Source organism: Siniperca chuatsi, linkage group LG10 (assembly GCF_020085105.1).
Source record: "Siniperca chuatsi isolate FFG_IHB_CAS linkage group LG10, ASM2008510v1, whole genome shotgun sequence".
In the NCBI taxonomy this organism is placed as follows: Eukaryota; Metazoa; Chordata; class Actinopteri; order Centrarchiformes; family Sinipercidae; genus Siniperca; species Siniperca chuatsi.
The window spans coordinates 14,669,359-14,695,384 of NC_058051.1; the positions used below are offsets into that span (position 1 = coordinate 14,669,359).

At 43.2% G+C, this 26,026-nt stretch overlaps 1 protein-coding gene across 7 annotated transcripts in view; it reads right to left on the reverse strand.

The window, feature by feature from the left end:
- Nucleotides 1–1,954: 1,954 nt before the first annotated feature.
- rerea (arginine-glutamic acid dipeptide (RE) repeats a) overlaps nt 1,955–26,026 on the reverse strand; it is a 122,904-nt gene continuing 98,832 nt past the window's right edge. For 5 of the 7 annotated variants that reach the window (XM_044209964.1, XM_044209963.1, XM_044209962.1 and 2 more), the window contains 12 exons: nt 21,214–21,294; nt 10,870–11,032; nt 10,661–10,753; nt 9,913–10,112; nt 9,449–9,610; nt 9,242–9,355; nt 7,764–9,142; nt 6,864–7,086; nt 6,058–6,778; nt 4,516–4,689; nt 4,225–4,405; nt 1,955–4,122 (listed from right to left, as the gene is read on the reverse strand). In XM_044209964.1, coding sequence (XP_044065899.1) covers nt 4,089–4,122; nt 4,225–4,405; nt 4,516–4,689; nt 6,058–6,778; nt 6,864–7,086; nt 7,764–9,142; nt 9,242–9,355; nt 9,449–9,610; nt 9,913–10,112; nt 10,661–10,753; nt 10,870–11,032; nt 21,214–21,294 — 3,525 coding nt within the window. In that variant the 3' untranslated portion in view covers nt 1,955–4,088. The remainder of the gene's footprint in view (nt 4,123–4,224; nt 4,406–4,515; nt 4,690–6,057; nt 6,779–6,863; nt 7,087–7,763; nt 9,143–9,241; nt 9,356–9,448; nt 9,611–9,912; nt 10,113–10,660; nt 10,754–10,869; nt 11,033–21,213; nt 21,295–26,026) is intronic. The other 2 variants (XM_044209965.1, XM_044209968.1) reach the window with 1 other exon arrangement.

Here is a 26,026-nt window from a genome sequence, read left to right on the forward strand (position 1 = left end):
TGCACGTTCATGGGGGAGAACCTCACCAATCCCTTGTCAAACCACATTCACTGGTAATATCTAATTAACAGTAATGAAAGAGTGGAAGCCGTGGAAACACTGTGGCGCACAATGTAGAAAAAATGACACCCATAACAATTCAACAACACACATAAAATGAGACTTCTGTCCATTGCCCCAGTGCATGCTGGGAAAGTTCCCAGCACACCAACCCATTGTGTAACTGCAATCACATGATCAACACTCAGCCAATTATATGAATGCTGACCTCGGCGTCACCTCTCTATTCACTTTGCCTGTATTTCACAAGAAGAGCACACTGTTGTTCAAGAAAACTTCATGCAGGGTTAACAAATCAAACCTCAAACTGCGTTCAAAGAACAAAATTATCTGGATGAGAATTAAGAGGATTATTTTAGCATGATAACAGTATGTTAGTCTAAATTAGTTAAGCCATACTTGAAGAACAGGGCCCAGATCTGAATGAGGGAGGAATCACAAAAACATTATCAAGAGAAAACATGGAACCAAAGATGTTATTTTTACAGCAGGTACATAAAACTGACCAACAGGGTGATGGTGTCTGTGAGAGTATCAGAGATATGAAATATCTAGTATCATGTCTCTTGCATTTCTAATTCAGACAGTGGAAGAAGAATAACACCAACAGCAGATTTGCTTTCTGTGTCAACACAGCTCATTTTTTGATAAACAGGGCCTTGCTCGGCTACAGGGCAGCCGCAGAGCTACCCGCTGAAGGAACACAGCTACCTTCCGACTGAACGCACTAATAGCATGTAGGATCTTCTCTGCCACTGAGCATCACACTGCAGCAGGCAGGCCCAGTGGAGCGAAAGAAAAAAAAGAAAAAAGGAGGATGAGATGATGAGGAGGCTCTATGTCCGAGACCTGCTGCAACAGACACAATAACACTGCAAGAACAGCCCAAGACATATTGCTATTCAGACAGAAAGAGCAGATTTTTTTTAGACTACGTATCCCTGTGTGCCTGCCTGAGGGGTACACACAGTATTATGAGAAGGATTTGAGTTGACACAAGTCACAGTCGCTTCATCGCCGGTGTGGAGGAGGAGGGGAGATGAATTATTCAACCAGCCAGCGCTGCTCGGCTCTGACGTCTTGTTGTGTCTTACGGGGAGGTGAGGTGAGCCGGCAACAACAAGCAGCACCTCCTCACAAGGCGGCCGTCACATGACAGCCCCAGGATAGAGCATCCAAGGAACCTCGATTTTCCCGAGGACAGGGCATCATTTCAGAGAGCAGTAGTAGAATAATAGCTCCCTCTCCAAATGACAGCCATCGCTGTGGTACACCATCACAGATTGCTGGTCTATCACTCCCCACACTCAGGATGAAATGACAGCCCTGCCCTGCTGATAGCAAGGCATCTCAGCCTGAGTAAGTGTTCCTTCTGGCTTAGCCCTGCTTTGTTGTTATTATACCATAGCAGTGCAATATTCAGCTCTGAGATTCACTACCTGCTGCTGAGGTGATCTCTTAAAGCTCAGTATTTGTGAAGCTGAGAAAATGGAAGGCTGAAAAAAATAAAGGAATGCATGATCTATTCTGTAACACGTTTCTCCTGTCAAGCAAAAACTCTATTATTCAAGAGCAAATGTAGGACATGAGTATTATCAAAACAGACCCATCATCAGTTCCTCTGCTCAACTGGAGAATTACATTTCACAAATGTAAAAAATAAAAAAAAAACAGAGGGAGTTAAGTGTTTTCTGCTTCCTTCTTTCTTTCTTCTCACTGCTCATTCAGCGAATGAAATCAAAATTGTTTACCCCTAAAACAGGATTATTGTGTCTCACGGCTGCTGGGATTTAGCAGTCTGCTCTACCTCAGCATACAAAACAACTGTGTTTACAAAGAAATGAATATGATTCATTGACGTATCAGAAGGCACAAAAAAAGATCAAGTTGTATCTTGTGGTGTAACTTAGTCGTTTATTTTAATTCCACAAATTTTTCAAAAAAATTACAAAATACTCAAATGGAGAGAACACAGGACTCACAATTTTTCTTATTATTTCTACTTTTTGTTTACATTGTGTCATCCCATGGCGACTACTCATATATACAATAAGCTTCAAGATACCAGTATATATATAAATCTTAGCAGTCAGAATTTACATTCTGCTATTGCCGCTTTGAAACAAGAAGCTAAACCATTGACAACACTTAACATCAAAGGTTTTGGAGACACAAAAAGAGGGAGTAAAAGGCAAGGGAATCGTCAGGAAACGAGGCAAAGATGATGATGAGGAGCTCGTCGTCAGAAGAGAGACAGGAATTGGTGGGAGATGGCAAGACAGAGTGACAGGTTCTTGTCAGGGCTTCAAAGACTTTTTAAAGATTTTTAAAAAGGGGGGCATGAGTTTGATGATGTTTGCAAGCGTTTAAATGTAAATTATAGTGCTCCAAGGAAAGATATGGTCACTTTCAATGCAAGTACAGTTTCTTCGTTTGGTTAAAAAAACAAATAGCCAGAGTTTTCTAAATTTCTTTGACAGTCGAACAGTCTTGAACAGTCAAATGCAGAACTCATGTCATGGCTACAGCAAAAAACAAAGACAAAAATAAAATGAAAATAAAACTTGGGCTCATGTGCACTGGTATGACAGGTCAACACGACCTGTAACAGTCAGCGGCACACACAAACACACCACTCCTGAGGCCCAGGAAGTCGTGTGTATCCCTAAGGAACCAAGGCATATGGAAACATTGTGAGGAGAACACACACACACACACTCATGCACAATCATCGACCCCTCTAACTCCACGGTCCTGGTCGTCACGTGTCAGCAGGCCCCCTCTAGTGTCACAGTGAACATTATTACAGCCTAGTTGGAGGATGACTCTGTCGTATATGAGCCCTGCATCAAACATGGATGACTGGACCAGGTACAGAAAAGGGGACACCACAACACAAGTAGCACCGACTCACAACCATTCACACATTAAAAACAATCGTAAAGTCCTGTTAAGCTCCTGTTATAGTGAACAAAGTTAAAATTCAGGTCCCGATAATTTAAAAGAACACAGAGCAATTTTTCTTACGTTCAGCCAAATGTGTTTCTGGTGTCCACATTTTTAAAATCATTATTAAAACCATTCTCTGTAAAAGCAAAAAAAAATTGAATGAAGTACTACTCCATTTTTGTTGACTTAAATTCTGATTTTAAGCAAAAGGATTAAACCAATCGAGTGGACCACAAGAATACTCTTTCAGTGCAAATTGTTTTTTTCTTTTTAATCCATGGCTTCAGTGTGCACTCCACAGAAGCCTCAGCGACTACTGTGTCACCTCTTCAAGTGTTTCAAATCATGAACTCAACATGGTGAGTTTACACATTCTGACAACGTGCTGCGTGTCAAACGTGTATGATGAATGGATGTGGGTGTGACAGGTTTATGGTTTACATAGTGTATGTGGGACTAAATCTAAACACAGTGATGTCAGAGGAACGTCACAACTGAACCACAACTCTCTCAGAAACTGCTCATATAATGCCATGGTGCTCCCCTCTGAAACAAGGGATAATGCTTCAAAACAATTATATTGGAGGGTGAAACGACTTGGTTTGGAGTCCACACCTAGTAATAATAATAATTATAATAATAATTATATGTTTATATATACTATTTACAGACTCAAAAATGCCATGCTGTAGCTTTTCTTAAAATTATGAAAAACCTCCAACAATGTATTAAAATAAATGTTGAATTTAAGATAGCACTTGTTATTTTTCCATAATCTGGTCTTTTTTTGTTGTTGTTGATAAGCACAGTGTCTTGTTCTAGCACCTACAAAAAAATGTCAGGGAAGCTTGTCATGCAGGAGTCTTGAGGACGTTGTCACTACTGGCTATATACCAAAGAAAGTCAATGTCTTAAAAAAAAAAGAAAAGAAAAAAGTCCTTGACAGGAACAAAAAACAAATATCAGAAGAATTCTCAGACGATCCACTTGGCCTTTTCCGTTCTTCAAAACTGAATGTTAACAACTCTGTAACAACTTCCCGTGTCCTGCACCTGTCAGTCGCTGCCTCCCTTGGCTGGTTACAGCTGCTTGTCACTCTCCTTCTTCAGCCGGCTGAAACACAAACGTAAAGTATTAATATTTGGCAAATAAAAGGTACACACACTCAGTTTCTATCTAAATGTTTTTTAGTCTAATTTCTGTTGCTCATCTGACCTGTAGTAGTCCTCCTGGCCAGGCAGTGGTCCTCCGTGCATGTGATGGTGTCCGTGGAGCCACTGCTGCTCCATGGCCAGCCTCTGGAGCTCAGCTGACTGGGCATGCATGGCCTGCAGCTGGTGGGCTGCGGACATGGGTGGTGGCAGACCTCCTGGTAGGTCCCGTGGGTATGGAGTACCTAGAGGAGGCACAAGCAAAAGATTTGATCAGGCGACCTGGCAGAGCTCAGATTGATAGATTGGATGTGATATTGCTGTTAATGAGAGATGATATTGGCAGTGAGCTTACCGAAGACTGGGTGGCGCAGCATCTCGTGTTCATGCGGCGGCTGGCCGAGGAGAGGGTTGGGGATGGCGCCGGGAGGGTAAGGGAAGCGGGCCAGGTGAGGTCCGGCTGCCAGGGGATCGACTGCCAGCGGATGGCCCCCCGAACCTGGAGGACACACAAGACATTCACCACCACCTTCTGGGTGTCAGAGTCTTAGGTTCAGGGCACACTCATTTCAATACAGTGTATCACAGACAGTGCATGCTACAGGCATTAGTGACACACAGCTTAATATAATGTTACTCCTCTCAAGGTTGACCAATAGAGCGCAGGGACCACTATACTATATTTATCCACTGTAAAGCATCTGCTGGCTCTATCAGAAATTTAATGAGGATATAACATACTTTAATCCAATCTCATATGTCAATGCTGTGCATTTCTACAGAGAGAATAAAATATGAGTTGGAGTCATATGGTAAAAATTTTAAACTAGAAAAGTGGAAGTGGAATAATCATTAATTCAAAGTCCCTTTTTTCACTCTTGACTGTGATGAGAGAAGTATTATAATTGTATTTACAGACAACTTAAAAAACTGCTCTTAACTAGAAAAACTAAAAAATTGACTTCATGGTGTTTTACTAAAATGGCTTTCTGACAGTTCAAATAACAGAGCAATTTGTATCCTAAAATTGCTGCATCTTTAATAGGTAATGATTAATCCGTGGAGTACCCCAGGGTACTGTATTTTTGAAATATATTAACAATTTACTAATGGCTTGTATAAAGATCTTTTTCTTATCTTTGTGCTGATAATACAGATCGATCTTTCCAGGTCAACATACACAATAACACCAATATCACACAATAAAACATTCAAAAAATGACGCTAAAATATTCATACATTCATTTACAAATTTGATAATAACAACTGTATACAAAAGATCAATGTATAGAACACATGCTGAATATGTCTGCCAATGTGTATGGAAGATATTGAAATATTGAGTTTGATTTATCTTTCTTCCCATTTATAAATTCAATCATAGCAACATTACTGCTTCATGCATAAAGAGAAGAAGAGACAGTGAAAATGTATTTAAAACTGATTATTTCATTCTGAATGAGATATCCATTATATAAAAAAGTATTCTGGTAGTGGTTGCTATTATAAAAGAAAACAAAACAAAAACCCATTACTTGCCAATTTGCAACCTCTGTTTACCAAATAGTTAAACATTTTGGACAACGGAACTGTGTTAAGTGGCCAAATAATGAGCAATTAACAGCATGTAGTTTTCTCAAAATTGATGTTTTGAAGTGCAACCCTTCAGATTTATCATAATTTGAATATATATATATATATATATATATATATATATATATATATATATATATATATATATATATATATATATATAAAAAAAAATAATAATATATATTATATATTTATTATTATTATTATTATTATTATTATTATTATTATTATTATTATATTGTATAATTTAATTTGTTGTACAGTGGCATTTACATGTATGTATACAAGCAGGGCTTTCATTTACCTTGGTGAAGGGGATCTTGCTGGTGGAGGTGGAGATGGGAGTGAATATGTGAGTGCTGGTGGTGGTGTGGCGTGACATTGAACATCTGTAGACGGGCGATGGGGTCATTGGCCACTGTGGCCATCCTCTCAGCATGGAGTCTCTCTGCAGCCAACCTCTCCGGGTAGCTCATTTCTGGCCGCAGCTGGGGCCCAGCGAGGGCCAGCCGCTCACGCTCTAATGGGTTCAGACCCGGATGGAAGGAGGCAAAAGGGTGGGGTCCGGCCATGGGGGGCAACGTGATGGCCCCATGCCGGGCAAAGTGCTCCATGGGGTTTGTGGAAGGGTGGAGTGTGTCCATCTCTGGAGGCTTAACCTCGAAACCAGGTTTCATTCTTTCCCTCAGCTCCCTCTCACGAATCTCCCTCTCGCGCATCTCCCGCTCTCGTAGCTCGCGCTCCCGCATGGCCGGGTCAGCATTGTACAAGCTGGGCATGTGATAAGCCAGCAGCGGGTCTGCAGGGTTGAGGGACACAAAGAAGGGGTGGTTTCGATTGGTGGGGGACATGACGTGGGGTCGGGCGTACTCGCTGAGGGTGCGCAGGGCAGGGGTGTCAGGGCCAATGTACGGAGGCACAGCTGCAATCGTAGTGGGGGGACCATCGAAGGGTGGACGCATGTGGGCGGGGCCGGCCATCTGAGGTTCGCCCATTCTGCCCTCATGAGAGGAACTGGAGGCTTTCTGTGAGGGGAGAAATGCCATGTTTAGTAAGACTGAAAAAATGTATCTACCAAAAAAAAAAGGGGAGACAAACAAAACCACTCACCGCAGCTCGTTCTGCTTCCTTTTCCCGTTCCCGCTCTCTTTCTCGCTCTTTTTCCCTCTCCCTCTCTCGCTCCTTCTCTTCCCTTGCTTTCTGTTCTGCTTCCCTCTTGGCTTTCTCCAGAGCTTCCTCTCGCTTTTTGGCCAGTTTAGATGAAGCCAGGGGAGTGAAGTAGAAATCTGTCCTAGCACACGAGTTGTAACCCCGGTCCAGGTGCTTGTAGAACCTGTGGTCATGGTAGAGAAGAAATGTTTAAACACATTCAACATTTACTCAGAAAAATGGAATGTTCCAGTTCATAAATTAATACTTGTTACAAACATAATAAATGGAACATAATAGGCTAGAGCCATGATATTCATGTTTAATTTTGCATGCTGAATGGCAGGATAATGTCCCATTAGATAAAAAGACAGCTTGTATAAGCTTACACTGGTCCATTATTCAAAAGGAAACAAACTCCCTCGGCATTCACTTTTGTGGCTACGTTGAGTATGTTTTAAAACCCTCATTGCTATTCATTGGCAGTCTGAGAGCCACTTAAGCACAAGGCAACTACGGCTACTCATATTCAGATGCCTCAGTTCACTCGCATCTCACTGTAATTAATCTCCCTGCTCTCCATCCCCGATAATTCCTAGCCATCAGCCACTCAGAGCTCAGGGCTAATTGTGGCCTTGGATGCCTGTTTTGCTGAGGAAATTCGATTTGTTGCTTACATCAAAGCCTTAAAATCTGAAGGCAGAGACTCTTTGTTGTTCGATGTGTTTGAGAGCTAATCAGCATCCCCAGACAAGACAGTAAGCAGCTCAACAGACTACTGATGAATAACCACTTGTGCAGGTGTATATTTTCCTTTTTTACAAATAATGTAGGGGCAGAAATTGGTGCTTGTAGACATACCGTGCTGACTGGCTGGCATGGCTGGGCGTATTGACAACAGTAGGCTCTGGGGAGGGGCTTCTCTGTGGGGGCGGAGGGCTCTCTGGCTCCTCGGACTCGTCCAGAGGCTCCTCTTTGATGTGTACAGGTGGGAGTGCCGGGCCCGGACCAGCACAAGTGACCGAGGCAGGCAGTGGCATGGAGATGGAGGAGGATGGAGCGGAGGAAGATGGAGGCTGTATGCCAGGCATAGAGTTTGATGAGGATGGGGGAGGGCCAGTTGGAGGTAGAACTGTACTGAAAGGATGAGATGAGAACGGCGGCTGCGGTGGCCCGTTGGGGTGTGAGGCTGCAGCAGAGGGCGGCAGAGGAGGAGCTGGAGGAGGTTGGTGGCTGGCTGATGGTGGGAGGCTCTGGGACTGAGTAAGAACTGGAGGCTGGGCTGGCGGAGGCTGAAGCTGCTGCCCCTGAGGCATGAGCTGGAGGGGAGGTGGGTGTGCTGATGGAGGATGGAGGTTGGATAAAGAGCTGAGGGGCTTGAGAGCAGGAGGTGGAGGCAGGTTTGAAGGCATCTGAGGGAATGGAGGCGCTGACACGTGGGGTTGGTGTTTGTGGGACTGTGGGTTGGGTATCTGAGGGATGGGTGTGGTTGGTGGGGGCTTGATGTGAGGCATGGACATTGGGGCAGGGGGCAGGGGCTGCTCTCTGGGAGGTTGGCCTCCACTCTGAGCAGATGATTGAGACTGGGAAGGAGGTGTGTGTGGCCTCTGCTGTGATTGGCCAGAGATTGGTAGCGGTGGGACCTGAGACTGACCCACAGGGAAGCCCTGAGGGGGCATGGAGTGAGGGTGAGGCATGTGTGAGGGGCCAGGCTGCAGTGGATGTGGCATGGGAGGCATGGGCCCATGATGCGAACTTGGTAATGACTGAGGTGGGACTGGGGGGCCAGGAGGCGGAGCCTGAGTCATAGGTGAATGTGGAGAGGGAAGCCTTTGAGGGTGGAGGGACACTCCTGACTGGATAAGAGACATCGGGCTTGCCTGGGGCAGAGGCTGGGGAGGTAGAGAGGTGGAGGCCGCTGTTGGGGAAACCTGTGGGGGTAGCGAGGGGGCTGAGGTTGTAGGCGGAGGGGGTGCTGAGGAGGCGGCTGAGGTGCCTGGCTGACACTGGATGACTGGAGGGTGCTGGCTCTGCAGGAGCTGCTGTTGCTGGGCAGAGGAGTCTGAGTCGCTCTCATTGTCACGGGGGCTGGGGATGCTTGGGGAGGAGCTCCGGTTGTCCTGGTCAATGTCTTTAGGATCGCTACTGAGCTCCTCATTGATGCTGCGCCCGTCAGAGCTCTCGCCCTCGCCCTCCCCTTCCCCCTCGCATTCTGAGGGTGAGTCTGGCCGACTCAGCTCCTGAGGGACAGAGGCAAGAGAAGGATGAGTATCATAACACCAAGTCTATGCATTCCTTTGAAACACATACAAACAGCAAAACAAAGACCACAAACTCACTTGTGTCTTGGACTTTTTGGCGCTGGCCCTCTCGGGCTCCTCTGTGTCTGAAGCTCCCTTCTCTCTCTGCCGTTTGGCACTCTTCATAGGTGAAGGAGCCTCCTCTTTAATCTTCTGTGGAGGCAAAGCAGTAGAGCCATTAGGGGACATTTCACAGAGATACATGGATAGAAAAACAACGTTTCAAGCAGTCTATGCTGTGTTTACCTTGCTGGGCTTCTTCATGGAGTCTGTCTTGCTGTCAGTGCTGTCGGTGCTTGCCGCGCTGGGTGAGGTACGACCGCTGGAGCGCAAATCCTCATTGGTAGGTGAGGCTCTGCCATCAGGACTGGCTGTCTGCTTCTTACGACCACTACGTAGCGTCGACATCTGTTAACAACAAACAGAGTCAACATGAATCATGACTAATATTAGGGCTCCACATAATTTGGATAGAAGAAATTGAGATGGACATACATTATACAGAAGTCCAAATCCAACTTTTGGATACCTTCATAAAAACCAAATCTATGAAACAATGCATGTCAAAGCTGTCCCTGTACTACTTGTCTAGAGATGATAAGCTTATTGCTTTGTAGTCTGGCTCTGCATTACTCCGGGGATAACTCTGAGGCTATGGTTCCTGAAGGTGAAAATAGAGGTATAGATGGAGAGTAGGAGTGTGTGCGCACCGAGCCTCGGTTCCGTCGGGTCCTCATGCTATGCTTCCCGCTGAGTCCATCCTCTTCCTCTTTGACAGGTTTGAACATAAATGGCGGCGGGTCCACAGGCTTCTCGATGGGGGGCAGCTCACCGTACTTCTTGAAGTGAATGCGGCAGTCTGTGCACAGCAAGATGTTCTCCCGGCCCCCGTGGTGCCAATCCTTCGAGGCTGAGGAAAGCCATTTACAGTTGTGAAATAACACACTCTCATAGGCGGTGAGAAGTACAAAAATGATCTCACAACTACAGTAATATTGCAGAATACAGAGACAGTAACTTTGTACTTCAACATCTAATGAGATAAATATTGTTTTTTTTAATGCAGGAGCTCAATCAAGGATAATGTACAACTCTGTCCTCCGCTACATAGTGTATTTAAATTTTCAGTGATGTACTAATGTCTATATGTGTTAACACTATAAAGCCAAAGTTATTAACCACCCTCGTTGTGATGGCAGTAACCTAAGTGTGATCAGATGGGAGCCTGGCACTGGGAACCAGCTGTGTGGAAAGAGTGGAAGCATAATGAGGTGGAGAGAGTGAACGAGCTGTGGGCTCATGTCTAATTTGATCAAATTAGTCCTGACATCTTCTGATGCCCATCTGTCATACAGCACTGTGTTGTTCAGGCACACACTGATCCTAATCAGGACAGGGATAGCGAAGCAAGTCCATATGACAAGTGTGAGTGAATGTAAATGGAGCTAGGTGTCTTACTGGTAGTGAAACAGTGGCGGCAGGCGTAGCCCTTCAGCTCCTGCTCACTGTCTTCACTGTCAAAGTCATCTTCACTGGCTGAACTGAGGTCCACTGGAAGAGAGAGAAAGAAAAAACTCTTCACATACGTCGCTCTAACACCAGAATATATCAGGTCATGTATCGCCCTTTCCTCCCTGGCTGCCGTTGAAGGGGTCAAATATACGTACAGAACTCGCTGGAGGGGGGGCGTGAGGGAGTGTTGACAGGAGTTGAAGCGGTTCGTGTCTTGATGCGGCGGAAGACGGGCTGGCGGCGGTGTCTGCGATGGGCTCGACAACTGGCTGCCTCGGGTGTCTTCTTCCAATAGTAGTAGAAAGTAATTAGCTCTCCCTGAAATGAAACACATAACGAATGCTGTTAAAACAGGCAAATATATCACAAGGACACATGTATTTGTAATGAGGAGGAGGCAACACTTTTGACTGTCAAGAGGTGACTGAATTAAAAGGAATTAAGGTTTATCTGTCAAAGTTGTTGAAAAATTAGAAATATCTGCAGTTAGGTTTAATAGAATATGTGGAAAATACACACTGTATACACAATACAGCACAGTATTTCACAGTGAAAGGCCACGGAGCGGTTTAGTCCATGCCAGGATTTGTAGCTGGCCGGGCATGTTTGTGCTACGGCCCTGTCTGTCCTAGGATTAGGCGAGGAGGCAGGGATATTAGGATCAGTGCATTGGTGGCTGCCTGGGTGGCAGGAGCTTGAATGGGAACAAAAGAACATGTCAGGCAGAGCTTTGGCGCTACAAATAGGGAGTGAAATGGCTCTTCGCCCCTTCACTGGAAGAGTCAATTGAACTTTAATCAAACATTCGGAGGGGCAAGCTTGCCAGCCAGCGAGGCGGATAAATCCACTGTACAAAAGGCCGCCAGGAAATCAATACCCAACTGAAACATTAACACATGCAATCATGGATCAGAAAGCACTTTGCTGAGGCAGCCTGTGCATATTAACTGCTGCTTTCTGGCCACACTCATAATGCACAAGCCTTGAAAATTGGTGACAGGAATCAGGGACAATTATGTAGTTTCCTGTGGGGCTTTGCCCTTCCTCCTCACTATGAACTCTCACTTGTTAGTGGTCCTTCACTGGCTCTATGACAAATTCATGAAGGTGTGGTGTGATTGTTGGGTGATCAGTAAGTCACCTGTAATCTTTAAAGCCCAGAGGGCACCCATCTACTGTCAGAGGTCTGTTAAACTGCTGTTCAACAAAGCTGCCACGGTTTAATGGCTATCGATTGTTTTCCTTCTCCGCTTCGGCTGAGAAACTTGACATAAATTAGTCAGTGCATTGCTCTCTAAAATGCATAACAGCTTTTCAGCAACAGCTTAACATCTTCTATCAAAATGTACCAAAACAAACAATGGCAGGAAGGGATTTGATGAAATGGTGGACTGTTTTAAATGGCTATAAAAAGGTTTTCACTCAACCTGGTGTTAATGGAAACTGCAGCTTTAATTTCTTATCTTCTTATCTCATGAAATGCAAAACTACTTGAGGCTAGGTTTTCTTGTTGTTTGCTGTAAGAAAACACAGGTCAGGGATTGGCCAGTGTTTGCTCCTTTACTGCTTCAACAAGTTGTGTGAGTATCTGACATTAAGGAACAAGTTAAGTCTTTCTCAATCACAGCTTTGATTGGCAGAAAATGCGACTCAGTGGGCTTAGGCCCGTTTAATAAAATCTCCCTTCATGTGGCTCTTAGGGGAAATTCATATCTACCAGTGGCTGTAGTACTCCTAGTCTTATCAGGCAAAGCACTGCTGGGAACATTTACTGAGGGTGTCTGAGCTCAATGAAACCTACTCAAATTTCAGGGAAAATAAGGTGCTCCAGCGTCAAACTGTCCCAAGCCCCACAGCTTGTCTAGGTTTTCTAGACCTCAAGATGAGCACATCTGGAGTACAGGGAACTATTCCACATGTAGAACCTCAGCAGAGACAAATCAGTAGGGCTCCATAAAAATACAAAAACCAGTTGAATAAAGAAGGAAAGGATTTGTTCCCCCAAGCATTTGTGCTTTATTTGATCGTCACAGTAGAGAGAGACAGGAAAGGCAGGGGAGAGAGAGAGAAAGAGAGAGAGAGGGGATGACATGCAGCAAAGGAACCCAGGCCGCTGCAGTAAGGACTCAGCCTTGATACATGGCATGCACTCTACCAGGTGAGCTACTGGGGCGCCGAGAAGGAAAGACTAACCTTCCACTTGTGGAACATTTACAGTGATTCAAATAACCCTGAAAACATTTCTTTTCCATGGTCATGCCAATAACAGAGCAGCTACTGATCATTATATCACAAAAAAAGCTCTATTATGCAGCCATGTGTTTGTGCATCTATTTCAGGCTGGTAACAGAACTTTCTAGTTGTTTCCTGTGCGCCTCCCTTTTCAGCCTGACCGGCCAGTTGGAGAGGCAGGGCGCAGGTGCTAACTGAGGGAAGGCAGGCGTCCTGATGTGAAATCTAATTGAAATGTGCAGATCAAAAGTGTCGAGTGGTGCCGAGCGCTGGCTTTTCTGTGTGCTTAATCACTGTTCTCAGCAGTGCCTCTATGCCTCCTTGCTGCAGGCTGACAACTATACGGCCTCAACAACAGCTTGGCAGACACGGGGAAAGGTCACTCTGCCTCTCCATCACTTACACTGTGTCAAGTACCATTACATTAGACAGGGGCTAATGAAAACATTACCTTAGGCTTTTGAATGGGAATTAACAGGTGCACTGATGAGCTGGTACAGCCTGATGTAAATGGAAAGGGGAAATTACTAAATTTGTTGAGTTGAAAAGTTATTGCTGGTAAGAAATCCAGGAAGAAAATGTGCTCTGGGCCTCCATTAAAAATGCATACTGCAAAAAAACAAAAATAACCTTTGTAATGTTTGTTATACATTTTGCCTTTATAGTACTAATCTTGAATACAGTCACGTTGACAAAGGAGAGATTGATGTCAGCAAGACATCACAGGCAAAACTTTCAATGTGTAGTGGAGTTACATAGCTGTCTGTGAGTGAAGTGCAGTTGAAGATGAACATGGCATTCCTGTGGTTGAGAGAGGCTTTGTGCTGTAAATTAGTGTCAAAGGGAGATTGACAGATTACCTCTCTCAGCCTGCTTGCATGTCAAATTTGGTTCCCCTGACGCCACATACGTCCGATCTCTCACACTGACTGTGTGCTTTTCCCTATCAAAGTCACTTTTTCATGCTGCCATATGCCCACAGCAGCACTTTAATTTTCATCACCTTGTGTTTCTTCTCCATGATTGGGTGTTTAGCTCCAGTCTGGGTGTACTTATTGGGGCTTAGTAATGTTGCCATTTCTTCATAAAACGAAGAGGACAGTAAAACAGAAACAATTACACGAACCTGTATCTAAAGCAGTTCACCGGTATCCGGTAAAAATTCATGGAAATACTTGAAATAGAAATTTAGATTGGCCCTGGCCTCCGCACTATAATTTCCCCCTAGTCCACTAAATCAATGCAGAGCGGTACAGAGTGTGCTGCCGCTCCGCAGAACATGAGATAGTGACAACATAAGCTTGGTATTATAAGGCCTTTTAGACTGCTTCCATCTGCTTTCTGGCCGTTGGATTATCCGACAAGGAAAGGGCTTACCCTCCTATCACGACACTCAGGGCTTCCATTCCAGTTATTTCCATGTGTGAAATGGATGTGGAGTTCAAGATCATGTACAGCAATGTTTCCTTGACACTTAACCTTCACTGAGAAACATGGCTCTAATGTGCTGGCACATAAATACACTATTTTTTTATAATGTGTAAATTATTATGTATTTTAAGCTCATCATTCAAATAAAATGAGATGTTTTTTAGGGCCAGTGCACTAATTTTTGTAACAGAAGCCAACAGGTGATTGAGAAAAATGTTATAATTCATAAAAATAATTTCTGATATGATCATATTTAGTTTTGTACTCAGTCACTGTGTTTTAAACCATCTTATGTTCCTGTTTGTAAGATTTAGACTGAATAAGGTTAACTATGAAACCACTGTAGACTACAGTATAATTGCGGGTGGGAGTGCAGGTTGAGGCTGAGTGGGAGTGCAGGATACTCCACTGGGCTCGGTGGTCCTGTGCGCGGGCAGGGCTGAGGGCGAGGGCTAAACTCATGTATTTACACCCTCATCCCCTCTCAGGCCCAGGCCTGAACAGATGGTTTCTGTTTTTCCTGGCAGATTTGTGACAGAGCCACAAAAGGCCCCTGCTTTGACATGAAGCCAAACGGTTAAGGCCGTTACTGGCAAGAGCAGGGGAAGGAGGAGAGAACAGGGGAGAGCTGAGGAGGGGGAGGGCCGAGTGTGGAGGAGAGTCGAGAGTGAGGAATAAAGAGCCAGCAGAGGATAACAATGGACAATCAACACTGAATCCAACCACAAACCTCCCCAAAAATCTCTGGGCAAATAAAAATCTCTCCGTGAGAGCAGAGCGTGCAAGGAACATGTGATTTCTGGTTCTGGTGGCTGATAGTGAGTTGTGTAAACATCCATTAGTGCAGCATGAACCTGTGCTCCTTTTGCTTCCTCCACAGTCTGCAGCTGGTGGAGGGAGGATTGCTTCCTGATTCATTTCAGTGAGGTGAAAGGGGATGTATTTCTCTGAGCTAAATCAAACCAGGGTTTAATTATGTATGTGCTCGACCCCTGGACTTGATATTCTTCATCGCCCATGACAGGTTGTACAGTCTATCGTTTCAGTGAGTAGTGCTTGACTTTTCTATCATCCCCATCCCGGCTGTAATGGTAGGGGGTGACTTTGTAAATGCTTATGTGGCTAAGTAGGTCAGAAGTCTACTTGTGATGCCTACAGGGCCATTTAAAATGAAAAAAATACATGTTTATTTATCTTGAATCTTTTAACAGCATTCCTATTAAAGTATCTGTAATCTTTAAAAGGATAGAGATGACATAAAAACGATGCTCTAAAACTTCAGTTCTCTATGAACTTGTCACATAATATGCAGCAAGTTAGTTTGACGCTAGAAGCTGGTTATAGATTCACAAACAAATTCCCAATAAATGAACATTAACAAACACTAATATAATAACATTCCTGCAACATGACAAGGTACCTGGTGAGACAAAAATTGTTGTGGTTGTGTCCTCTTTAGACTTGAGTTTTATGAAATTGCTTTAAGTTATGAAAGTTTTTTTCTCTTTGATTTTCTCAATTGGTAGTTTCTGAAATAATAATAATAAAAAAAATCCAATGTAGCTTTTTAATTAATCTTTTATTCCTATTGCCAAAGCCGCACAATTCACCTTGGAGTTATTGTGAAATAAAATCCAGGGGTCAAATATTCAAGGTATCAAGCCTTTCGTATGTAGTACAATCAAAAATAGACCTCCACAGTGATGCCTTGAAGCCCATCGGCAGACAGCGGCGACTGAATGGTGAAAGGACCTTGCCTGGTGGAGCAGAGTGTATATGAAAGGCGGTTAAATAGACAGCCATTCCCTGCTGTGCTGAGCCTTTCTGCTAGAGAATGACTGAATAAGCTCTGTTTTCACAGGTCAGGGATGTACATGCTGAAGAATCAGCACTTGTGTTTTTCCTGCTGTAAGCGCTTTTGCCAATGAAAGCAGATTGGGTGGCAACAGTGCCTTTTTGCTGGAGGGTCGATCCTGCATGTTCTGCTGATAAGCTAGTCCCCAAAAACCACAACAAGCCTACCAAAAAACTCAATTACACAGGGCTCGGCTCTCTGTGCTCCATCTATTAGGCTGAAAAAAGATTTTGCCTACACTCGGTCGCACTAAATTGCATGTGGTCTGCTGAAAGAACATCAATACATGCTGGTTGAGCTTCCATCAGCCGACAGCGATTTCACTGCCTAAACAAGTTATATCATTTACCAAACACGAAAGCTGTTCTGTCACACTACTGACAGCTGCTGCCAACCTGGACCAGGCCCCTGTAGTTTGTAGCTGGTTTAATTAGTGTTTGAACCAAAGTATTTATAATCACAGTCATCCCCAAGGTTCTGGCTGCTGAGCTAAGGACATGGCAATGAATTCAATTTGACGTTTGTACAGATTGTACCAGGGCAAACATCTGCTGTGAGGTTGTGTTGAGAACACTGTTCTCCTGTTGGCCATCCTGTAAATGACAGGACCTGGGGGTGGGGGTGGGGGACTGAGTGCTCTCTTTTCTCCGAGAGAACAAGATGCCGCAAGAACCGCTCAGCACATCACCTCCTGGCTGATCTGAGTGCTGACACAAACAAGGCAGCATTTTAAAAATCAGACATATTCCCATATGTCCTGAAATTTATAACATGCTCTACAGTCACAGTGACTTTTGCGCCTTGTGCTGTTCTGTCACCTGCCACCATCAAAAGCTAACAATAAATCAAATCATTGATGCTACTTGACCAGCTGTTGGAATCAAACTGTTTGCCATCTGAGGACACTTGTTTGACTTTGGACGTTAACACAAACCAAATACACACTGTGGCTTCACCTGTGTTAGCTTTTCTAACACACTGCCACTGCACCTTTCTGTCTTTTCCACCTCCATGCCAAAACAAAGTAGGAACCAGCAGCATAAAAATGTCTCTATGAATCAGTTTAATGTTTTATTCTTTTTCTCCTGTCCTGTAAGTTCACAAGGCTTGTTGCTGATGTTTTGCCTTGCAAGTACCCGCTGGCTGTATTACTAAAACAGTTTTACTGAATTATATTACTAAATACATTAATATAAATAAACTTGTTTTTAAAATATTTAATAACTTAATTATTCACATGATTTTTTATAAAGTATCACTAAAATACAATTAGTTAACTGTGTCAGTGCTAATGCTAATTCTGTGCCAATATACTACATGAAGTTTAATATTTAAACGTTGAGTAAAGGCGAGCACTAGAGAATAAACAACAGGATGCAGGAATGGACCCTTGAGGGAAAACTGAACTGATAAACACACACACACACACTCCAAGCTTTTGTTCTATGCTTGTAAATTGTTTTACAGTGCTTCATTGAGTTTATTAAATTATAGGCTCTGTGTTCTATTGTGAATTTTTTTTTTATGATCTATAAATGCATAATACACTGATATGTGAGTATAAAGTAAATAAATTACTTGTATTTTCATGCAATTTATAATGTCTCTCAAAGGACACATAGACATAAGCTGTACTGAATGCAGTTTTAGGCATGAGTTGATTTTGCAGTAACATTTTTTACTCAGCGATGCATATTTTACTCTGTGCTTTCACCACAGTGAAAAGAAACTGGCGACTGAACACTGAAAATAGCCTTGTCCCTAATATAGTAGAAGTCCAGCTATGTTTGTTTTTTAAGTTTGTTCTTATTTGCACATTCATATCTTAACATTTAATTTGCAAGTTAACTGCAGGTCCTTTCTCCACCAATTAAATGGTTTGAGTTCAGTCATGTATGGAAATAAGCCAAAACTTAAGCATTCTAATTTGATCTAATTTTCAACTGTAAATTTCTCTGTTCGGCTGTACAGCAAACAGAGCTGCAGCTGATACAAATCCTTTCAGCAAACACTGTCTGTTGATACCCCCTAAAACCACATTTTTATGAAAACCCCTCCAGTGAAAATATCAGGCGAGGAGTTATCTGTGATCTGCCATTTCAGCATATTTAGTTGTTTAAACACTGGAAGCAGCAAGCTCATGTTCCATGACGTCCTCTCTGGAGTGAAGGAAATGGTGGCAGCAAAGCCAGTTATAGATGGTCAGATGACACACCCACTTCCCCCTCTGGGCCTTTATGTGACTTTATATAAAGCATTCCTGAGTGCTAGTCAGGCCTGGTGTGTTTACACAGCACTGGGTGCTTACCCTTGGCATTGGCTGTTTGAGCCGTGCTGGCGCTTCAGGAGCAGCGCAGCTAATAGGGGCTAGCGGGAGGAACATTGAGGGGCAGACCCACTGTACTGGACCTCTGGATATCAGCCCAAGCTTTATGCTCTGCACTCCGGCTCAGCAACTGTGGTCCGGCCAGGAACACCCTCATTTCTGCAACACTTATTTTTCGATGGCTTGCCATGCAAGTGGAATAACAGAAATATGTGCCTGTGACTGGAGATAGTGAGAAAATCTTTGCCGTTTCCCAGACCTAAAATATCTTGAGATATTGTTGTGCTCATGTTCCAGAGATAGGATTTGAGAATGAGCAGGTAGAAAATAAATGGAGCTTTCCTTTGGGTTATCGACTGGCACTCGCACAGATCAGCCTTACAGCACAAAAGCAAGTTCAATCATAAGCAAAGAGTTTTTTTCCCCTGCGCGACAACCCAGGCTTTTCAGTGACTATATTGAGCTAACGCCCCACCTTACCCCTTCTCCTCCGGTCGCTGCTACCCTCCCCTTTCTCTCCCAGTCATTTTCTCCTCTTTTTATATGTTTAAAGGGCAGTTTATTTTCCATTTGCAGGGGGAAAATTAATCTGTCTCTGCTCTGTGGTGGTGGCAGATCCTGGAGGTGGTCTATTACCTCTCCTGCCAAGTAGACTCCCCCTCCAGGTTGAATTACATTAATACCTCCTTTATAGCCAATCAACTGGACTAGTCATATATTTCAAAACCAGTAAAAATAATTGAAGAAACCTCAGTGAGGAAACTGTATTCATACACTTTAATCTCTTATTCAAGAGGTTTAAATTGGTTTTGAGGAATAAAAAATGTAGTACAAAAGGAGGTGACTCTAAAGAGTTCTTGAGTAAAAATATTACATGGGGTGTTTGAGAAGCAGGGCTGACATATCCTTAGCTCATAGCAGACAAGGAAATGAAGTGGCAAGAAGTATGACAAACACCTTTGATTTTCCTTTGATGTCTGTGTCAGCACTGCATCGGCACACTTCCAGCAGGAGCAGCCTCACAGAAACAGCAAGGTCTGCACTGCTTTATGAATCAAAATGCACATCTAAGAATAATTTAACAGCCAAGTCAAAGGTGTGGAGGACTTTGAAGCAACATGTACATGTACAACATGTTCCCTTTATTGCCAGTTATAGTCAAGACAGTCTTAGAGTTTTGCTTATGCAGATATAGGAGACAAAGATTATAGTAAAATGCTGTAACTCAGCTTAAAGAGGAACAACACAAAGTCTATGTGGTTGCTATGTTGTGTTTTCAACTTAATGATCACATTTAAGAAGGTTAACTGTTGTTAATCATTGTTTGGCCTGGATGTGACCCATCTGTACCATGAAACAAGTCACACAGTTGTTCAGTGATGATTAACACATTGATGCGTGCGCACACACACAGAGGAGGGAAACTCTGGCAAGAGGAACTTCCTTCTGCTCGTGTACATAAACAACACAAATTCAAGAGTTCCTTAAAGCGTGACAGATTTTAAATCACTTTGTCTCCTTCAATCTAAATGTTTTGTAAGTGATTGACAAACTTTAAAACTACCAAGAAAGAAGACGTATAATGCAAGAACAACACATTATAACTTAATCCTCCAAATTGTTAAAGGCACAATTATCTGTGTTGCAAATGTAAACAGAAGAATGAGCCCACCGCCAAATTCAAAGCACAAATGTGGAACCTACTTTCACTCTCAAATTGAAGACTCACACTTGACAGCAACACAACCTAAGTTCTTAATATATTCTGATGCTGTTGAAGGTTTGTTGACACCAGTGATGTGAGCAAACAAAGGAGCCTGTATTTTCAGCTATGATCAGTTGAGAAAGATACACACAAAAAAAGCTTATTTTACATCTTAAACTCAAAATCTTTATTTATGTATGTGAATATATCTCTAATTTATATGATAAAAAATAATTGATTTGGGCCTTTAAAAGAAAGTACTAAGCAATGTAATCTCAGTTATTTCTTCTGTCTCTATAATTCAACTTAAATTTGACACTTTCGAACACTAAATATAATTTTGTTTCCTTTAAAAGTACCACTATAAGGGATTTCAAGTTTATGTAAAAAGGCTCCCATCGTAACCTGCTTTTTAATCCTTGTGGAAGCCATTATGCTGCACTTTGGACACAAAAAAATCTCAAGTGCTCCTGTAATACTTTAGCACAAACATGAGATAAATCAGGCTGTTCTTCAGACCTGACATGTGCTATAAACACAGAGGCTCACATCACATCTGCACAACTTGTTTACAACTTGCTAACAGAGGGTGCTAATTAATGTTCAGCGTGTCACTTGTAAGGTTTCAGTGGATGTCTGTAAAGTACATTTAGCCTTTTCTCTTCTCAGGTATAACAAGAAGTTTTTTTTCCCTAGACAGCCTGAAGGGAGATCTGACAATACTGCAGTACAGTCGTTGGCAGGCAGCACTTACTTCTTATCGATAAGGCTTCTGGTTAAAAAACAGCCTTGCTCAAAATATAACACTAAAAATGTTTTACTGTTCAAGCATTAGTTACAAGAAAACCACATGTACCTCATTTTTTATGTTTCAGTACTATAAAACAAATGAAACACACACACACACACACAAAAGTTCAACAGTATAGAGAGAAAACAAATAATCTTACCGTTTCTTTGTTGGGCAGCAGCTCTTTCCGGATCCTGAAGAAGTTTTTGCCGAACTGTCTCAACCCTTTAATGAAGCGCTTCTGCAATTTTTCACAGAGGAAGAGAGAGAGAAAAGACCAGTTAGTATATGTGTCAGCTAAACTGTGACCGCATAACGTTACTGGTTAGCACCACGACAAAAAACACTGTTTTCATTTTGCAAGTGTGTCGTTGCCGAGGTTTGATGTGTATATAGAAGTCTCTGTAGCTGTTTGAACTCCGGAGAAAACACAGCCATGTCAGGGCAAAACGAGAGAGGAAATGACAAGGCAGGGAGAGACGCCGAGATTAAGCTTGTCTTTTCATGTGCAGAGAAAATAGAGTTAGAAAAATATCATCTAATATAAAAGCATACACAATAGTATACATGTTGAACACGCTGTTAATCACACAAGTGAAAAGTTTAAAGTCAAAACCTAAACTTGAGAGTTGAAAAGCGAGAAATGCCTCACTGTGCATGGTGGCCAGTTTCTATTTTTGTCTGTACATTTTAGCAATTTAAAAAGCATAGAAAACATGTTATAATGTAAAATCGACAAATATACCCTTACATGAGTGAAAGGAGAAGAACGGCATGATGACAGAAACGGCTACTTCATAACACCGGGTTTAATCTGACATGAAAACTGACCGTACCACTTCACCTCAATGAGCACAAAAACAACATCAGAAATGGATAAATACCAAAAAGCTGAACAACCTAAATTTATTTCTTCTCCTTTAAGAGCCATAGACCGCGAGCCATAAAAAGCGGAGGCTGAAAACATTCATAACCAGCGAGGCAGACAACCAACAGATTTACTTTCTTGTTCCAGAGGCGAGCCCCGTTGCTCAGTGATCTCAGCCAACCGTTTCCACCAAGTAACTCCAGCAAAAAGCAGGGAAAAGTCCTCAGGGAGCACGGCACAAATCTCTACGTCCAGCCACAGGTAAAGAAAAAATTAGGGGGCAAATCCACAATGTCTCCGACGGTACATTGCTTTTTCTTTTCCTTTTTTTTTTTTTTTAACAAGCAAGAAATAGCTTGTCACTCTCTGCTCTTCCACTACAAAGGGGAAGGCTTTACATGTGATCTTTCTGCAAGAGAGCCTCTGGTTCGCAGCAGGCTGGAATACCCGGAGTGGAGTCCTGTGCTTCATGTTAGTGTCTGGCACAACGCTCATTTCAGCCTGTTCTCAATTTTCTAACACTGCACGAGCAGGCTTCATGTCTCTACCCCGACACAGGAAAAGCCAGGCCACTGTTTGTTATTAAAAATACACCAAAGCTGCCAGTTTCATTGAAATAGAATCTACAGCAGTCCTTTAAATGCAGAGCTTGGGGTGAGCACGCACACAGAGGCACAAACTCAACTAGCTGCCAGCAGGCTGATACAATTTGTGTGGAGAAAGGTCTTGGACATGGTGGAAGGAGACAAGTGAGAAGGAAAACCAGACATGGAGTCTCTCCTGAGTGTCAGGAGTTCATTTTCCATACCATGTACAGTACATTATGTAACCACAGATTGTTTACATACCCAGCTTTTGCGGATAACAAAAGGCCAAATTTACAGGAGTAACACAGCCAGCTGCAAAACACAACTGTCTTTTAGGAGGAAAAATTACAGGCGGGAAAGACAGACCTATCTCAACAAAAGGAATGAATAACTGTATTTATCTTCATTACGCAAACAAACTCTATAGTCTCAAGTTTCGAGTTTAACTGTGTAATTGTGAGGAACTTAAAAGTAAGTACAAAAGCATAAGTTTAAGTTTAACCAGACTAAATAATCAACATAAGAGGCCTGGTCAAAAGCTAGATATAAAAGAGCTGACAGGTGAACAAAAAAGCCTGTCCTATCAGTGGCATGAGACAGCACTTAATTTGCATTAATCAAACTGAAGGTGTAGTGGTTGATTAGCCAGTAGATGGAGCCGTCTCCAACACAAGCACTCCCCCACATCCGACACCCATTTCCAACCACTTGAGGGGTTAAGAGCAGATTACCATTTGGACTGTCAGTCAAACTTCCACAGAGCTACATATAACCAGTGGAATGCCACTGCAGAGATTAAGAGGATCAACATTACAGGGCTTGTTTGACAGGCGATGACAAAATGTATGTAAATATTCATTTGAAATATTAGCTTAAAAAATGTTGGGAAAATGGGGGAAAAAATAGTGCAAAATTTCACAAGGATGCACAAATATTTGAATAATCCTAAAGCAGAGTTAGTCCTGAGGATGAGTTAGGATAAATATCAGCGATGTGTTTAATGTCTCTTTAGCTGCAGTAAGGTGAGCGATCAAGAGCATATTAGGTGAGTAAGTACTCTGGGAAGAGGTAGGTTTTCAACATAGAGGGATTCTGCTGACCTAATCGAGTCTGGTTACCCATTCCACCACCGAGGGACCATACATGAGAAGAGTTTGGATTGAGAATTCCTGCCTCGCAGTGATGGTAGGAATAGTCAACAATTAGACCTGCCCATGCAGCCTGTGTGTCTGTCCTAATTATGTCACCTTAATTATGTTCCCCAACTGTACTATTCACACAGTCAGTCTGTCCGTCCGTCTCCATAGAGGAGCTGTCTGCACGCCCCCTCTCTCCCCCCTCCCTCCCATTTTCTTTCTCTCAGTGGCTCCCTCCTCCCCCTCTACACGTCGGCTCCAGTTTAAGGCTCCATTTCAGCTGCCTGGGCTCACTGCTCTCCAGCCCAGCTAATAAATCATCCGCCAATCTGCTCCCTGAATCGCTCTGCCCCTGCTCCGATTGCTCCAGCCCTCCGTTGCTAGGCAACACAGCGGCGGAGGAGGGGCTGAAAGAGCCAGAGCGAGCAAGCGAGCAAGCAAGCAAGAGCGCGAGAGGAGAAGGAGGGAGGAGGGGGTCTGGGTCTGGGTGGAAACGCTACCAAATGGCCATCCGCTGTGCAGAAACAACAGGCTTCTCTCTCTGAGCGTGTTCCAGAGAGCTGGCGCTTTTCACCCGCCCCAAGTTTCCCCTCCGAGACTAACAGAGCACTATTGTGAAGCTGGAGAGGAGGAGGAGAATGAGAAAAAATTATTCAATAGGCCATTGTTGTGCGTGCGCACTTCCTGCTTGAGAGTTGATTGTTGGGAGTTGTAAAACTGGTTAAGATAATGCAGACATATGCACAAAGACGGTATCATGATGACAAACAGAGCGCAGGCTCACACATGGATCATAACTCCTGCTAAATGTCATTCCATGAAAACACTGACGTAAGACCGTCCAACAGCAAACAAAGCCACTTTCACTCAATATGGAGTCATTATACTTGACTTGTTGTTAAAAGCTGACCTTTCAAAGCCTGCTGTGTATAAACCCAGAGGGCCAAGGACAGTCAGTCAGCTAGCCAAAACCAAAGGGTAAAAACACTGCTGTCTGTTATGAAATATCAGCTAGTAATAAGATGGCCACGGTGTGCAGAGAGAAAATCACAACATGCTTGAATAAGAGAGGGGGAGACCGCATGACAGACACTGGACTACCACATCCTCTTTGCACTGACACCATATATAAAGACATAAGTCTATGTTTAGATATGCTAAAATGTATGTAGATGTTAAAGGAGATATACCCTTTGATTAGAAACCCTTCTTAAAAAGCCTAAACAACAGTAAATATTTTTCAGTAGCTAAAAACCTTTAGCCCAAAAGTCCTGTTTTTATATTTACCCAATAATAAACATGGAGATATTCTGCCAACTTTTAGCAGGCAAAGTAACATCCTCTGCTTGCCTTTGGCTTGTACTGACACAAAAGGTGACAGGAAATTCCAGCACACACCCATCCTGCCTGCTATTTAGTTACCAAACAACCCTAAAAAGCATTGCTGGCACTGTACCATAATGGTGATAAAATGCACTGTTGACACTAAATCTCAGTGGAGCAAACAGAGCTCCCTCGGCAGACGAGGACCACTGAAGGAAACCTGCCCATCTAACTTTCAAATAATCTACAGCATGCAGCAGGGGACGCAGGGCGGCATGTTGTGTTTTATCTGCCTGAGGTGTTTTTGGTTGGCTAGTGCGTCTCAGGTCTGTAGGCTGTGTTCAACCACTGGGGGGGCCGCTACTCTCTCCCATCCCTCGTCTTCCTTCTTCCCTCCCCTCCCACCTCAGTGCTGTCTGCTTCAGTCATCCATCAGCTGAAGACACAGCCGGAGATAAGCCGCGGCACAGTGCAGCTGGCTGAGGAACAGACCTGCCGCCCCACAGCAGTCATAGATCAGCCTCTCTGTCTCTGACATGATGACACACAGCACGACTGCTGCTGCGCCTGATTGTTTATATGGCACCTCCTGTTGGCCGATGCATTATTAGCACCACTTACTTACAATCAGGAATGACAGTAACGTCATGTGAAGAGACGAGTTCACTTTATCAAAATCCTTTGATGACCTTGACCAAGCCTGTAGGTAGGGCGGGTGCAAAGGAATCAATTTGATGATGTAATACTGACCTTACCTGGGATTTTATTGAGACAGTATATCTAAATAAATAACTCTTAGAATAAGATCTATTCATTTCATATTCTTTAGATCAACAGAGGAAAATGATAGCCCTGCATCTGTGGCTGGGTGTGAATTTAAGATTTAATATTTGCGTAAGGCGGGAGATACTAGATACAATGTATTTGTTGTATAAGAACTTTCTGACACTGTCATAATCCTGTTTATCAATACTTTCAATAAAGATAATCTGAATAGTGGAAACAGAGGAGAATAATGAGGCTGATAATGACATCTGTATATAATAATCATAAATAACT